Below are 17,549 nucleotides of genomic sequence, written 5' to 3' on the forward strand. Positions count from 1 at the left end.
AATATTTGATTAAGATTTAAATTCAGTTTCCTTAACAGGAATCAACCTGAACTTTGACACAAAAATAAATTCAGGCTTTATTTTGAGAAGTCAGTTTGTAGCGAATGGAGAGAAATTCAAAAGAAATGAGGCTGCTGGTGAGAAAATGGTGAAGAATTCCACTTGAGAGTGTTCTTAAAACCTATCTTTATAAACATTTATGAATCTGCCCAAAGAGCTACTATTTGAGCCAAGGCCCTGAAAACAAATTATGTGAATTAAGTGTATAATGTGAGTTACATGTAATTATTACACAGATTTATACGAATGACATGAGTGATCCTACCTCAGTTGCAGCCCATTGATGAATACTGATGCATTCTGTGAAAGAGTGGCGGAGAGACAAAGGAGAAGCAAAGAGAGAGAGAAGAGAGAGAAAGAAATTCAAACAGAAAGAGGCAGAGGACAGTCAAAATCATGACCACATCTAGGCATCTTTAGTAATGTTCTTTTCAAAAAAAGACGCACACAATCACACAAACAAACACACAAAAGGCCCTCAATGAGACAAATAACAGAAGGCTGGCCAATAGCCTAGTTTCTACCAATAGACACTGTAAACACAAGCTTTGAGGGGAAGCTCCTGCTGACGTTGACTCATTTGTTCAACATAACATTTAGCAAATATCTCCACATACCCACTGGAAAAAAACATAGATTGAAAGATTGCTTTTAGGAAATTGTTATTTTAACCTTTATCATACATATACACGGTGAACACACACACACACACACACACACACACACACACACACACGCATACACTCTTCACTAATCTCTCACTTAGTGGTCTGAGAAGCAGAAGTCGGGTTTTCAGTTTCGGTGTGGTAACTGCAACTGGACCGGATGCTGATACTGCCAGTTTTGGGTCAGTCAACGGTGTCATCTTCAGGTCTGCTGGGGGTTGAATTTTGGACTCGGCGGGCACAGCAGAGTCTTTGCTGACTGTTGTGGAGGTTTTCGTGGTTGGCAGGACATCTGCTTGCGACTCCACTGCATGTGATGGATCTTCAAATAATCAAGTTCATGGAAATTAAAGGAAAAGATTAGAGTCTCCATAGCATGGATTCAGTTTTTTTTTTTTCCATTTCCAACACTTTTACTTTAATTTTACAAATGCCTTCTGTGCAATAACATTCACAAATTGTGCAACCATGTTACACATACATGCCACAAACATCATCTGTATCATATTCACTGTAATGTCCTTCACCATGGCCTAAGACATACCTTTTTGAGATGTGTTTGTTTCCAACTGTTTATTAGATGAATCGTTTGATGTTTCCTTCACAGTTGCTTTAGCTGGGGTTCTTGTTTCCTGCTGTTTAGCTTCCAAAGACTCCTCTTTTGTCTCCAGCTCTTTGAATGTGGAGTCCAAATCTGGCAAAGTGCTCTGTGGTGCCTCTGGTGCTGCAGCTTGGCCAGACATTTCTGGACTTTTGGCAATAGTTTGGGGGCTTTGAGTTTTGTTGTCCAAAGATTTCACTTTAGTTTCTACGGCCTTAGATGGAGGAGCAAGGACCTCAGGTGAAGTGACATTTGATTTGGGGTCAGTCATGCTGGTTAGGGGTTGTTTCTCCTTGGATTTTTCTGCTGAAACTTCAGTAGTTTCTACTTTAGTATCCAGTTTTGCCCCCTTATCCTTTGCAAAACTTTCTACTTCCATGGGTTCTTCCACCTCAACTCCTGTTTCCTCAAGTTTTGCCTCCATGTGTGTGGCTTCCTTTGACTTTGAAGCCTCAGATTCAACTTTGTGATGTTCTGTTTGATGCTTTGTTTCAGCAACCATCACGTCTGCAGTTGTAGAAACCTTGGCTGCTTCAGCAACCGTCTTGTCTGTAGTTGCAGAAGCCTTGGCTGTTTTAGCAACAGCTGTCACATCTGTAGTTTTAGAATCTTTGGCTGTTTCAGGCGCCCTCATGTCTGTAGTTTTAGAAACCTTGGCTGTTTCAGCTTCTGTCACGTCTGAAGTTGCAAAAGCCTTGACTGTTTCAGTAGCTTTCATGTCTGTAGTTTTAGAAGCCTTAGCTGATTCAGCAACTATCACATCTTGAGTTTTAGAAACCTTGGTTGTTTCAGCAACTGACACGTCTCTAGTTTTAGAAACCTTGGCTGTTTCAGCAGCCCTCACGTCTGTAGTTGCAGGTGCCTTGGCTGTTTCAGTAGCTTTCATGTCTGTAGTTTTAGAAACCTTGGCTGTTTCAGCTACCGTCATGATTGCAGTTGCAGAAGCCTTGGCTGTTCCAGCAACCGTCAAATCCGTAGTTTTAGAAGCCTTGGCTGTTTCAGTAGCCCTCACATCTGTAGCTTTAGAGGCCTTAGCTGTTTCAGTAGCCCTCACGTCTGTAGCTTTAGAGTCCTTGGCTGTTTCAGCAGCACTCACATCTGTAATTTTAGAATCCTTGGCTGTTTCAATAGCTCTCATGTCTGTAGCTTCAGAAACCTTGGCTGTTTCAGCAGCCCTCACGTCTGTAGTTGCAGTGGCCTTGGCTGTTTCAGTAGCTTTCATGTCTGTCGTTTTAGAAACTTTGGCTGTTTCAGCAACTATCAAATTCATAGTTTTAGAAGCCTTGGCTGTTTCAGCAACTGCCACATTTGTAGTTTTAGAATCCTTGGCTGTTTCAGTAGCCTTGGCTGTTCCAGCAACTGTCAAATCCATAGTTTTAGCAGCCTTGGCTGTTTCAGTAGCCTTCACTTCTGTAGTTTTAGAAGCCTTGGCTGTTTGAGCAACTGTCACTTTTGTAGTTTTAGAAACCTTGGCTGTTTTAGCAGCCCTCACATCTGTAGTTTTAGAAGCCTTGGCTGTTTCAGTAGCTCTCATGTCTGTAGTTTTAGAAGCCTTGGTTGTGTCTTCACAACCTTTCGACATCACCGGGATGTCTTTCTCTTTGTTTTCAGATTTGCCAAGTTTTGGACTTTGGCAAGCTTTTCCAAGCATTTTCTGTTTAGAGTAAGTGACATCAGACTGATTTTCTGGAGCCCTGGACGTTGGTGTTGAGTTCTTGGTCTTGACTGTTGTCAATTTACTCTTCTCTTCTGTAACCCTTCCCTTCGCAGCCACTTTACCAGGTTGTGTCTTGGTTGGCTGCTTTGTTTTTGCGGTTTTTGCTTTGGTAACCAAGACTTTTGCTTTACTGACAGTCCCCAGGACTTTAGTTGAAGTTTTGGCAGTAGTTTTCTGACTGGTGACCTTTTTGATTATTGGCCATTTGGGTGTAGGGAGCAGAGCCTTTTTGGTGGTGCTGGATGCGGATTTCTCAGTGTGAATTTTGGAACTAGTGGGGACAAGTCTCCTACAGACAGGACATGAACAGAGTTTCAAGGATTAAGGAGGAGAAAAAGGTGTGGTGTATATGTCTGAGGGCAGGGTTTATATTCCTTGTATATTGTTGCTAATATTCCAAAAACACAATAAAATAAAATAACATACTTTTCAAAAACCTTTTTCTGCTCCTTAGAATTGCTCTCCTACAGATAAAAAGAGAGAAATGTGTCTTAAAATACTGGCAATTTCACAAAATTAAAGAAAATGTGTTAATATGTATATTTCTCAGAGGGATACCAAGAGGTAAGTCAATATGTTTATTTCTCAGAATGCAAAAAATAAGCATATATTAAGAAATAAAGAAAGAAAGGAAAAGTTAGTTGTACATTTTACCTTATCTGTGACAATAATGACTGGAAATCCTTTAATTCTGAAGTCCTTGCAGCTCCTCATTGCCTTGGCATCTTCCTCTCTCTCAAAACACACAGTTGCCTGCATACACATAGCCTACACTTTAATACTTAAAGCAACCTAACTACACCATACATCTTAGGGTATTCTAACATCTATAATCAGTTTCTTCTGTGTGTGAATCAGTGGACTATGTTCCATTCAGGCACTGAATCAGTAAAGCTTCTCATCCTAAAATTTTAAACCAAATTTGGATGGATCATCACATTGCTGACAAACTGCAGGAAAGCTGTTGGGGTATAACAAAACAAGCACAAATTCACAATAGCTACATCCACATACGCATATGCATCCACACATGAATGCATTAACACACACACACACACACACACACACACACACACACACACACACACACACACACACACACACACACACGACCTCACAAACATTCGACCCCCATGACAAATTTCAGCCTCATAGGTAAATGGAACGATTTTTGTGGACTGGTGAACTGATGGACAAACATAACATAAACCTCCAAATACTGAATATAATCCTTATAATTATAGTTATGCATGTTATGTATGGTTTGTCCCATTACATTTGAGCTTCTGAAAATGGGGTGACAATGTGTAAAACTGGCTGCAATTCCTCAACGGTTAATGCCATATATTTTTTAAACCCCTTAAAGTAAAGCTGAAAGTCTGTAATTCAATCACATCTTGATTACTCCATTTCAAATCCACTGTGGTGATGTACAAGGACAGAATTATGAATATTGTATCACTGTCCAAATACTTATGGACCTAACTGTACATAACTGCTTATATGTTACATCCACTTAAGATGCTACTGAATAATCATTATCAGAAATATTACAGGAATATTATAAGAATGCTCCAGGTAGCAAAGTGTCTCTATGATCCTCTTAGTCTTACGTGAATGGGCAGACAACACTAGCAACTAAACAACCTCCTGCATTCACTCTGCAAGGGGATGGAGAGGGGTTGGCAGGTGAGCAAGGAGGATGCTTATGGTCATTCTACTAACAAGGGAGATGGCATCCTCCCTTAAATCGCCTACTGTGTATCACTGTCAGGATATGAAATGACCCATATCAGGACATAGATGAGATTTAGGACATACCATACAGCCCAAGTATAATGTTAAGGTAAGTAAGATGGATTAAGAAAACACTTAAAAACATCTATTTTGTGTTTGAAGAAAGATGCCTAATTACTGATCGCTGGATTGGCACGACACTCACACTGTCCAGTTTCCGTAGCAGCAGCACTGTGGTGGTTTTGCCAAATTGCTCCACAGCAGAGACAACTTCATTGTGTGACACAGTGTAAGGAACTCCCCGCAGCTTCACCATGCCTGTGCTTTTGGACAAGCGCCTACCAGACTGAAGAGAGAGAGGAGGGGGCGGGGGAGAGAGAGAGAGAGAGAGAGAGAGAGAGAGAGAGAGAGAGAGAGAGAGAGAGAGAGAGAGAGAGAGAGAGAGAGAGAGAGAGAGAGTATACAACAAATACTTGGAAATAAAACAAATTTATTGGCTTAATATTTTTTTCATTATTTAAAAAGATCTTTTTAAATTTACTTTTCCCCCTTTATACTTCAAAAAATATTTAACATTAGGGCTACAGTTAAAGGACAATTTTGCCACTGGTTTTTGTGTATGTCCAATTATTAGTGAGTGTAAATGTAGTCAATTAAAGCAATAAATTCCTCACTGTGTGCTATCCTGACCAAAATATCTTGATTAATTCCAACGTCTATCCCAAACAACATCACTGGATGTGTCGCATGACGCGTGTGGTGCCGGAAGTAAAGCAGAATTTGCTGAAAGAAAACTGTATGTGTGTTTTTTTTTTTTGTTTTGTTTTGTTTTTTACATGATATACCAAATTCAAATAGTTAAAGAAAAGGTTGAAAATCAGCATCATGATCCTTTGCTGATCTTAATCCGTTGGGGTTATGCTTTTAATTATTATTTTTTGATGTTTTTAGACAAGACCCTCGCATTCCAGCAAACAATTATAAAATCAATAAAATTAATAAATAAATGTATATAGGTTTCAGAGTGTCAAATAAAACATGTGAAACCAAGCCTGCCCATGGGCTTTTGGGTTTCAGAGGATTAACACAAACACACACAAACACACACCTCCACCGTAGCCTTTGTGAAATAACTTGTCTTCCCCGAACTCGACTTTTCTTCTCGTGCCACCACATTACTCGAAGCTTTCTTCTTTGCTGAAGAGACAGATGAGGAATAAGAAGAAGAATAAGGACGCTTTGTCGATGTGGAGGGAGGAGATGAAGAACGCTTTCGTGCTCTGGAGGAGGAAGAGGAAGAGGAGGACGAAGACGATTTCATGTTGTTGAGGTGGGCCAGTAAGGCCGGAGCCAGCGACATGACGACGGCCTTCAGGTCAGTCTGGTGTAACAACGATTGGGCAGCTGGAGGGACAAAGACAAGAAGAGGATCAGGATTATAATTTATTAACTCTCATCATAATAAACTCATCTTTGATACAGTCTGTAGTGCCTCATCGATATCCCACTTAAGACCCAAACAGATCAAAATCTTTGAAAGTGATTCCCTTGTATTTGTATGAGTGTGTGTGTGTTTGTTCAGTATCCATGTTTATAAATGTATAGAGAAATATATTTTGTCTAACCTGATTTGACTGGGCCTGTTTCCAGTAGTTCCTTGGCCAGTCTCTCAGCACTGCTGCTCTTCTGTCGGTGGCCAGTCGATCTCCCTGGTGATGAGCGTCTCTCATGGCTCCTTGATCGTGAGCGGCGCCGGTAGGAGGAGGATGGGTGAGGATCACGTCTTGGGGAGCGGGAACGGGAGCGAGAGCGTGAGCGAGACCTGGGGGAATTACACATGAACATGTTCGATTAGGTTATGAATTAAACCAATTAACCCCTCAAATATTTTGAAAAATAATATGCAAGAAAATTACGCATATAATCTTTTTTAGTGGGAAAAAAAAATCACAATCTGAAGAAATTTAAAATGTGCAAAACTGCTCATCGAAAATCTACCACACACTGTAACTAATAATAAAACCCCCTGAGGGAAAAAAATAAATAGGAAATTGACTTCCTGGAGCAGACATTTCACAAACCTGCGAGAGTATCTGGAGCTGTATGGTGATCTTGATCGGGGCCGATACAGCTCCCTTGTCTTTCTGGAAGTAGCGCCATGATAGCGACGAGGGCTGTGAGAACGGGAACGGGAACGTGAGCGTGAGCGTGTGCGAGGCCCGGACCTGGATCGAGAGCGGGAACGGCTTCCATGTCTGGTTTTCTGGCTGCGTTGCTGAGAAGTCTGGGAAGACAAGGAGGTGGAGGGCTTGGCATCTCTACCTACAGGACTGGAGAGAAATGAAGGACAAAGGATGGAGTGATGAAGAAAATTTACCTAATAATCAGCAACAGACTGGTAGAAAATGTGATTTTTAAGTGTATGAATATTGTGAAATTCACCTGGACACATTCGCTATCTCACCATTCCAATCTGGATATCTGGAGAAAAACAGTTCAAACACAAATAAAATTAACTATATAATACATGGTTAAAGTAAAAAGGCAACATTTTGACTAGGGATGAATTATAAAGGTCTTAAAATCATTGCCATTCAGTTTACAAATAGTTTTTATTGGACATATTCCAGTATTTCTGTTAATTATATACATTTCAAGTGTTTCAATGAAAAATGAGATTAATTACTTTTGAAAAAACTGGAGATTGGTGTGTTGCTGGCATGAAAGTAAAGGCCAACTGGGCTCCTAATCAAATGACTGGGTGATGTTAAAATAGTTCTGTAAACAAGATAATGTTTGTTGTGTTTGAAATGCGTGGCTAACTTGAAATCACATCGACACTCAGCAAATGAAAGCAGCTGCCCCTAAAATCTAAATCACAAATATATACCCTTAGGTTGACGTAATTCTCGCTAAAACCCTGTGACTGTAAAAAGCCATTAAGATGGTGAATACAGGGCAAAATGGTGAGCGTCAAAGAACATCAAGACACATGCAGGGTTTCTTCATTGTAGCCATGAGGGGACCACAGAAGGTACCTTTCAAGAACCAAAGTTGTCCACGGTGGATGTGAGAGGTCAATTAATCTCAACCAATCTTTATTTATATCGTGTCAAATCACAAGAGAAGTTATCTCAAGACATTTTACAAGTAGAGCAGGTAAAGACCACGCCCTACAAATTAGAGAAGAGAAACCCAACAAACTCCCTCCCGAGGATGCTCTTGGTGACAGTGGCAAGGTAAAACTCCCCTTTAATGGGAAGAACCCTCGGGTAGAGTGTTGTTTAGTTGTTTAGGTTTTAGTGATTGAAGTTTTAATTTCACCCACTAGTGCAGGATGATGTCACCATTTAAGATACTTTGTTTTACAGGATGTAGAAATCATGTGAAGTCATTTCATGGGGACTTGAGTGTTCAAATAACCCTTAAAGACAAAATTCACTTCAACAACTGTTTTGTAGAGTGTAGATTAGAAGTGCATCATATAGAAAATATAGACTGACTGTTTTCGGAGGAATTTGCAGTTGTCAAGATGAAGGCTGGTGTTCTGGTGAGCAATCCAATCCTAATAGTCAAAATGACAAACACACACAGAAAGCAATTAGACAGACCTTGATAATGGTAGTCATCACGATTATCACTACTACAGCTGCCATTGCTGCAGTTATCTTTGCACAACTTTTATTCAACATCAACCAGTCTTGAAGTTCTTCAGTGTCAGCCTCCCAGGTTGGTCAACTTGTTGGGTTCTTCATCCTATAAATGGTAGTCCTTCAGGGTTTTGTGTGGAGTCTTGAAGCTCGTCACAGTAGAGTTCATGCTCGGGTATGGGACAGGGCAAAATCAGAAATGCTGAATTGGGAAGGATGTGCTGACAAGTCTTGTGGGGAGAAAAAAAACTTGCCACAAAACTGGCCATAAAAAAAGTTCATATCACTGATGAGTCTGTCCTGTTTGTTTGAGTTCATAGTACATTCCACAATTGAAACCCCTTTTTGGGAGACAACTGATTTAAACGAAAAACTGACACCACAATTAGATATCTACCAACAAAAATGGAATAACTATTGTTATATAGTGAACATTAGCAAACATTGACATAAATTAATAAAGTTACACAACAGTACTTTTGAAAAAATAAGCCACGTAATTCTTAGCTGACCACAATTCTAACATTTTTACAGACTACATTCCATTTTCTAAACACTGAATGATGGCATTAAACTTATTTGTTTTTCCTTAAAATGGATGTACAGTGCTATGAGAATGAGCTCTTCAAATACTGTCATGTCTGTCAAAATGAAAACCTTCACAATGGCCTAACATAACCTGTTACTGATAGTTCATGAAACAATCACCAACAACAAAAAGAGACACATTCATAAATTTGCCATTAAATGATAATGAACACAAGTTCACAGCTTATAGCAACTAAACAAATTGGAAAAAAAAAATAAACATGTATACGAATAAAAAAAAAAAAAAAAAAAAAAAAAAAAAAAAAAATGGTAAAGACATCTTCCATTGACCTCTGACGAAGTATTTCTTCAGTTCGGTGGCTTCTTCTTCCTTAGTCTTTGAGCTCTTGACCATTTTCAGCAACTGCCGAAGAAGCTCCATTTTTATCTAACATCAAGCTATGTCAACCTATGAGATGCTTAGATCATAGTCAAAGGTCTTAACTACATATTTATGATCTGTCAACAGATCTGCAGGTCTAAAGCCATTGTATGATGCAGGTTACTACTGTGCATTATGCATGAATCCTAAATCATAACTCAGCATTACAGATGGTAACATATAGCCAGCCATGTTTGGCCTTACAGAAACAATTTGGTACATCAAACAGTTTGGAAGAAATTAAAATGTCATCTGTTATGAGACTTGAATGACAAGAGTTAAACAATCCCTCCAGGAGCTTGTTTGCCCGAAACTCCCCCAAGATACAAGAGGGGCTGGTGGGTTTTAAATAATTTTCTACATTTCAAAGTGCAGACCCAGTCCAATGAATTAAAGACCCTTTGATCAGAACTTTCTAAAAAGGGTATCACTGATGAAACGCAAAAATAGGTCACATTACAATAAAGACTCCACAAACTCCTAGAGGGAGAGACAACAGAGTGCAGTTCTCTACTCACCTTCATCTGATCACATTCTTTGTTACACAGAGAACAGGTATGTGGAAAGATTCTGGGGGTGACTGCCATATAGTCAGTCATCATGGTTGGTGTTGGCAACCTCTTGCCAGCTCTAGATGTTGCAGGCATGAGGGGAGGGATCTTCTGATTTGGAGACCTAACCATCATGGTTCCACCCGGATGAAACACTGAAGTTTCTCCACCAAATGAAACATCAGTGACACTGGGGATGTGAGGAGCTGGGGGAACTGTTTTCATTGCAGAGAAAACTGGGGGCCACACTGCTGACTGCATCTGAGTTTGCTGCTTTGGCATCTGCTGTTGCTGGTGTGTCTGCTGCTTCATTTGACCCTCATGTCCGATGGCCAACCGTTTTGCTTGAGTTGGACTTTGATCCTTGTTTCCACTGTCAACTTTGCTACCAAGGACCACAAGGCCAGGTCGGTTGGGGTTCATGCCACGGACCAGAGTGGAGGCTGGGCGGGTTTTAGACGCTGGTTGTCTGACACCTTCGGGTTCCATTACTGGAATGGGCTTAGAGGCTTCAGACTCAAAGATTCTGCTGTCTATATCTTTCTTCGGAAGTGAGATGGAAACCGGGATCCGCTGGGAGATCTGGTCTGGTCTCAGGGTCTGTTTGGTTAGCTCTTGCCTTTGAGGAGATACAGAGCTCAGAATCGAAGTGTAAGAAGAGCCGAGACTGCAAGCAGCACTCCTTGGGTCATTGGAAGAACCCAAGGTGTCACATTTTGTTAATCCCCTATTTTCTGTCCGTGACTCTGGGCTGCGGCTGCTACTGGAGAAAGTGTCCATCATCACCAAACTGCCACTTCCACCACTGCTGGCTCCAGTGCTACGGCTCTTGCCTCCAATCTCTTCCCCAAGCCCACCAGTGTATTTGCCAGTATGCCCATAGTCGATCACTTTACTTGGCTGGCGAACAGCAGCAGATGCTGTTTCCTCCTTTCGTATCCCCACCCCACCAGAACTACCGACATGCTCCAATCTGCTCATGCCTCCACTGTGTTGAGGCTGGTGATCCATTGTGTCCTCAACAGCAGCTGCAGATCTCTTGGCCTTCTGGATGCGAATCTGCCGTAGGATGAACGGCAGGTTGGCGGGGGTGAGCTGGTCCTCAGGGTAGGAGATAAGGTGTTCCAGGTCCTCCTTGCTGAGTCCAAACTGCATAAGAATGTCGGCAGCAGATTCGGAGGTGTATTTGGGCTGGCTGGGCTCTGTAACAGTTGCAGGCTTGTCAGATTCTGGATAATCTCCTAATCCTGGAATGGATGACATATCGCCTCTTCTTGAATTAGAGGCACTACTGCTGCCATCACTACTGACTGCATAGTTAGATGTCTGGAATAACTGTGAACGCTGAGAGGACTGGGGCAGGGGCATGTTCTGAGCAGAGGAAGAGGTTAACGATGATGGTGAATAAAAATTAGAGGAGGCATCGGTAGTGGCCCTCTGGTAGTCCGACAACCAGTCCAAGGAGCTACTACCACTTGGCTTGTCCGTGCGTCCGATCAAATGTCCAAGCGAAGCAGAAGGTGAAGACATGTGGTAGCCAGTCATCCCCACCCCTGAGGAGAGCGTCTCCTCCCTTGGAGTGCCAGCAAGGTGAGAGGCCTGTGCTGTGGCCTGCAATGGCCTCGGCATTGATTGGCTGAGGAACCTTATCTCCTCTCTGGCTCTGCTGATATGCATGTCTATGGTGTTCCCTATATCAGCAGGGACCATGGACCTGCTCTGTTCAGGCCCATAGTTTGACTGGGGCAGCACCGACGAGAGCCTTCCCCCAGAGCTGATGGAAGTCCCAGAGGGAACTCCAGAAGAGCCGAGGACAGATCCAGGGTCCAGGCGAGAAGACTCTCCCAAATGGTCCAACCCTGCCTGGGTACCAGAGAGACCATACTGTCCCCGGGAGGATCTTTGGTTTTCCAAGGCATAGGGGTTATACAGGGGATGGGACATAATGATAACACTCTTCAGAGGGATAAGGAGACTGATGGCTGCAGCAGTAGAGGAGGGAGGTGTATAGGGAGCACAGGTGTTGGAGTTGGCTGTAAAGTTAGCTGCTCAATTGCCAACAGCAATAGCGCTGCATATCTATGTCAGGGCAAGCTGGGCTTTGATCTGAGCAAGCTGCAATGAGGCAGCCTGCTGGCCGCTCAGGATCAAGGTCCCTGAGAGCCCTCCAATCAGTGGACTCAATAGGGGCCCAGGGGCTGGAGAAGAGGCGCAATGTTCCAATAGCAACGCAAAGCTGAAAGAGTTCACAGAACACAGACAGGATTATTGAGTGGGACTGGATCTCAGCATCTTAGAAGGACAAAATCATCATCTGGAATGGTCTAGGCAGAGTTGTCCAGTCACGTTACTCCTATCTGGTATCAACCAGTTCACATTTCCTGGTGATCACTGTTGAGAAAAAAAACACAGCAGGCAAGAGCAACGGAGAACAGGCACAGAGAAAGGGAAAACAAGGTCACTGCAGTGTGAAAGAAAGCATAAAGACCAGAAAGTGAAATCAGTAAGAACAATTACAGCAAAAGCAGACAAAGCACGTTCCAAACAATGAACATCTTTCACAATGTCACAAGCAATTAAGGTTATTCAGAAAACAATGCATGAAATTGTATTATCTGAAATGACAATTTAACACTCATTGATTTTGCGATTCCAAATGCATTTATTGAACAACCGCAACAGGTCCGTCAATCATGTTGTTGTAACATTGAGCTGCTAGACGTCATAGCGGAAGGGACTTCTGTTCTGTGTTCTTTTACACGTAACTGTCAATCAACAGCCTAAATCATGAACACAAAGTTCAAATAAAATCTAATCTTCTCCGCTCTGGTATCATCACATCGGCGTGTGCTAACAGGGCTAGCAGTTAGCTGGTGCTAACAGGGCTAGCAAAAGATGTGATGTGAGGCTACCTGTTAGCCGTCTGTGCTGTTTTCTCCTTGTGCTTTAAGTGCATGTGGTTACGCATCGAGCTTCTATTTATGTGACAGGGTTTCCGCTACATGTAATTGATTGTGGCCCATTGCCACGGCAAAATAAAAGCCACCACGCCTTTGGAATGATTTTTTTTTTTTTTTTCAAATGTTAAAACAATTTAAAGTATATTGTATGAAAGGATATATATATATATATATATATATATACACATACATACATGTATATAGCCTATTTTTGCGCATATAGCTACTTACTATAATCAGAGTTTGAAATGATAATTTAAATATCATTAAATGTTACACTACGCCGCAATTAACTTTATTTTGAAAAATGAACACCGGAGTTATCACCCGCCTGTTTGATTCTACTGCTGAGCGCTGGCAGAGGGAGAGAAAAGGGTGAGAGAAAGGTACATAAACCAGATTAAGTTTAATCCATTTTTTGTTCAAGCCTGTGAAAACGACCCTAATTTTAATGTTAACATTGCATTGTTACCGACAGTAACGTTTAATGTTAAGGATGCACAGTTTGGCCTTCATGTGTTAACGTTTCACATAAGTTTTGAAAAATGGCATGACATAGCTTAATGTCAGGTAATTTTCTGTCATGACTCATTCAGGTTCCTGAGGAAGAGAGTCAGGTAATGTTAGATAAAGGAGGCTCAATGTTCTTGATTTATCATGACATTATGCCCTCAAGTTCTGAGGAATAGAAATGATATTATTATTATTATCATTATTGTTATTATTATAATTATATTGGTTCTGTGAGAAAATCTAAGACTTGTTCCCAATTATATTAGACAAGTACACAGGCAGAAATAGTGGAGGAGATGATTTGAGGAGAGAAAAGTGGAGGCGCAGAGCAGGAGGGTGCATCTTCCTGCTCTGCAGGTGAGCATGGTGAGGCAGGAGAGGGAGCAGGGAAGAAGAGAGTGAAGGAGGAGAGAGAGGGAAGAAAAAAAGTAAGCACAGGGAATCCTGGAGTAAACCCTGTGTGATATACAAGTTTAACGCCAGATATCTTGCACTGCACGTTATCGTCGTCCTTTTTGTCAAAGTATTTCCAGACATCACTCCTCCTGGTCGCGGCTGACATGGTGCATATAACGCCAAATGAGTTGTAGCCAAAACCAACACACTGCGCAGGTGCTCGAATAGTAAGACGTTACTCGAATACTGACAATGAGTACTCGAGTAATCGTACCCACCCTTAGTTTATACTGCTGAAATGTGACAGGTTTACACCCCTGATTGGTAAATAAAGACAGTTAATTGCCTGTCTTGTGAAACCTACTCGTATATCCCAAACCAATCTACTATCAGCTGTCAGTCAGCTGGAGGATTACAGAGAATCCTACTTCTAAAGTTCATCATACAGACTGAGGGACAACGAGAGAGGATGAGGCTTGTTCTGGTTTATTTGGGTGACAAATCCAAGGCCAAAGTCTGACACAGCTCACATCAACTGCACTTATGAACTGAAAACCACAGAGCAGGACAAAACAAAGAGAAAGCAGCAGGTCCTATTAACATAGCTGATTAGAGTCACCACTCTGCTGAGTGTCATCTCATTCACCTCATTTCAGTCATGGTAGACATGATAAGCAAACAGAATACTGGTCACTCAGTGCACTTACAACAATAATAATAATAATAATGACTACAGTGCAATGTGTTTGGTGTATTTGCAGCTTTATGCAGTACATGAAACCCTGATTTGCTGTAGTGAAACTCATTAAATTAAAAGAAATGCTAATATTTTATCAAAAGCCAGCCAGTTACCAGTTTAACACAAAAATTCACCTAAAATTACTGATACGTCTTACAATAATTATTTTATCTATAGTCACTGCAAATAGATCCTAGGGCACAAAAGGCTTTTCCAACTCTGAGCACTTAATGCTGTAAGAATTTTGTCCATTCCTGTAGGAAGGGACAAAATGTAGCTGTAGCTGTAGGAATTTCCACTAGGGCCAGGGTGTACAATTTTCCCATTTATCAGCTGGTATTCAGGAAGAAAATGTTTGTTCTCCTTGCAAAAATTCAAAATTAACAATCATTCTCTGTTTAAAAAAAAGTCACCTTGATGAGAGACAGAAACAAACGCACAAATATGCCCTACATTATGTAAGAGTGCATTTATCTTTGCGTGAAAATAAATGATACTTGCTACAGACTTTAATATAAAATGGCAAAACAAAACCAACAGAACCGGCATTGTGTCGGATTATAAATGCCCCAAAGACACTATGTTTAGTAATTATACGTCCACTCTGCCTCTTCAGTCATGTCAAAAATGGTTTGTCTATGTGTCCCTATGATAAGCTAAGCAAAGACTACAGGCTCAAGTGCCACAGGTGACTCGTTTCATTGGCAATTAAACTCAGTGTCGCTATATCAGCTCGACCTGTACAGTATAATGCAGTTCAGTGCAACAGCTCTGCCATAAGTTTTACCTTTTAACAAAGTTTATAATATTGAGTTTCTGTTGACATTGTGGAGAATGTGTAAATTTAATTATATGTGCATCACTGAGGTTGTAGTTTGCAGAGGTCTTGTACTGGACTATGTTATACTGAGGTGTTTCTAATTTTTTGTCCTCCCTATTGATATACAATGAGTGGGGACAAAATAGTGAAAACAGCTCTCAATAAAACGCAGTCCGGTCCAACAGCAGCACTAACTATGAGCTCAATGCCAAACAGAATTGAATGAACACCTCTATTACTGTGACAAAAAGAAAACCTGAGCATTATAGGCAGAAGAAAGGTAAACTTTATGACAGAACAGTTGTATTGGATTGTATTAGATTGTACAGGTGGACCTAATAAAGTGGCCACTGATTACATATGCACATGGTAATTAACAGAATCAAATAATCTAAAAAGGTTACATGACTGAGTGTGACCCTCTCTCTAGAAGATAGATACCTGTAGCCTGTGTGAAATTACTTGTGACTTGATAAGTGATGTTGTCTTTGTTAATCTACATGTGTGGAGGTGCAGAGGTTCCCACCGCTTCCTGTTGTCTTCCCTTTGTATAGTTGAGAGCCATAAGGACCTGCTTTCAGGATCTTTTTAACAACACAACAGGATTCTTCGACTTAATAATGGTGCAATCAACTACACAGTGGCATGGGAATGTCCTCCCCCAAAAGGGAGTGCGGTGGATGAGAGCCTCCTCTGGATAACGTGTTGTTGGTCTTAGCTATGTTTGAGAGGGTCCAGCTGGTGCCTGCAGTACTCCCACCACTTGCCCCAGCCTTAACCTCAGTGGGATGGGGTTTTCCACACAGGGCCATATCTTCTTGCACTGATGTGGGCGTGTTTTGTGCAAGCTGAAGGCCGCAGCTAGACCTACCTCAGTATAGCACCTGCCTGGATAACCACGGTATTTGACTTGTGGTAACCAGAAAGTAACTGATTCATGTAAACAAAGATAAAATGAGATCCTTAACTTCAGCTCTGTGGCAGGCTGGGAGCTGCAGGTTCACCTCCTCTGGCGTGGATCAGTGGTTCTCAATCTTTTCTCCTCATTTTGACCCCTTCAAACAAATCAATTAGTCCAGTCATTTTATGAAAAAACCTAGGACAAATTGCAAGAGAAAAAAACTCAGCTGATTTTGTGTCCTCAGTTTGTCCTGAGTGAGGGAGAAAAAGTCCCAAGAAATCCCATTGGTGGAAAGTTTTGAAAATCACCTCTATATGACCATATATTACCAAAAAACACTGTTTTTAACACACAGGGAAAAGGGGTTCAAAATTTTACTTTCAGATATCACTATAAAAATTCACAAGTTGATTACACACACAAAGACAAGAAAAAAAGTCAATTACAAGTTCTTTGAATTATTCTGTTTACACATGCATATCACACATTATCTGATCTGATATGCATTAATAAGGAATATAAGGAATAAATGCCAGAACAGATATTTAAACACTGAATTAAAAGGCTACTATATATATAGTAACCTTTTAATTCACTGTTATATAGTAACCTTTTAATTCAAGGTTATTTTATATATAGTAACCTTTTAATTCACTGTTGAAATGTCTCTTCTGGCATTTATTCCTTATATTCCTTATTAGCGCATGTCAAATCAGATAATGTGTGATATGCATGTGTAAACAGAATAATTCAAAGAACTTGTAATTGACTTTTTTTCTTGTCTTTGTGTGTGTAATCAACTTGTGAATTTTTATAGTGATATCTGAGAGTAAAATTTTGAACCCCTTTTCCCTGTGTGTTAAAAAAGTGTGTTTCTTGGCATAATATGGTCATATAAAGGTGATTTTCAAAACTTTCCACCAATAGGATTCCTTAGAACTTTTTTTCCCCTCACTCAGGACAAATTGAGAATACAAAATCAGTTGAGTTTGCTTCTCTTGCAATTTGTCCTAGGTTGACCCCAATTTTGGCCTAAAATTACTGGACTAAATACCTGCTTGCAACCTACAGAACAACCACCTGTTCGAGCTGTTTCATGCACTTGATCATCACATTTTAAAACCAGTCAGTATTTCACAAGAAAACAGAATCAAACATAATCATGATTATTATGCATGTTATAAATATATATATTTTTAATCTTTCGCTTGTGTCTAAATCATATAGCGACCCCTTAATATTACCTCACGATCCCCTGGGAGGTCCGCA

General features: G+C 40.8%; 1 protein-coding gene across 1 annotated transcript in view; it reads right to left on the reverse strand.

Annotated features, from left to right (window-relative positions):
- The window catches only part of LOC115376204 (uncharacterized), a 94,046-nt gene that overhangs the window by 30,653 nt on the left and 45,844 nt on the right, over nucleotides 1–17,549 (reverse strand). The window contains exons 3-13 of the mRNA XM_030075696.1: nucleotides 8,284–8,345; nucleotides 7,223–7,261; nucleotides 6,862–7,110; nucleotides 6,406–6,602; nucleotides 5,889–6,184; nucleotides 4,986–5,126; nucleotides 3,698–3,796; nucleotides 3,470–3,507; nucleotides 1,270–3,332; nucleotides 823–1,047; nucleotides 326–360 (exon numbers count right to left, since the gene is read on the reverse strand). Coding sequence (XP_029931556.1) covers nucleotides 326–360; nucleotides 823–1,047; nucleotides 1,270–3,332; nucleotides 3,470–3,507; nucleotides 3,698–3,796; nucleotides 4,986–5,126; nucleotides 5,889–6,184; nucleotides 6,406–6,602; nucleotides 6,862–7,110; nucleotides 7,223–7,261; nucleotides 8,284–8,345 — 3,444 coding nt within the window. The remainder of the gene's footprint in view (nucleotides 1–325; nucleotides 361–822; nucleotides 1,048–1,269; nucleotides 3,333–3,469; nucleotides 3,508–3,697; nucleotides 3,797–4,985; nucleotides 5,127–5,888; nucleotides 6,185–6,405; nucleotides 6,603–6,861; nucleotides 7,111–7,222; nucleotides 7,262–8,283; nucleotides 8,346–17,549) is intronic.

This window comes from Myripristis murdjan, chromosome 18, assembly GCF_902150065.1.
Source record: "Myripristis murdjan chromosome 18, fMyrMur1.1, whole genome shotgun sequence".
Lineage (NCBI taxonomy): Eukaryota > Metazoa > Chordata > Actinopteri > Holocentriformes > Holocentridae > Myripristis > Myripristis murdjan.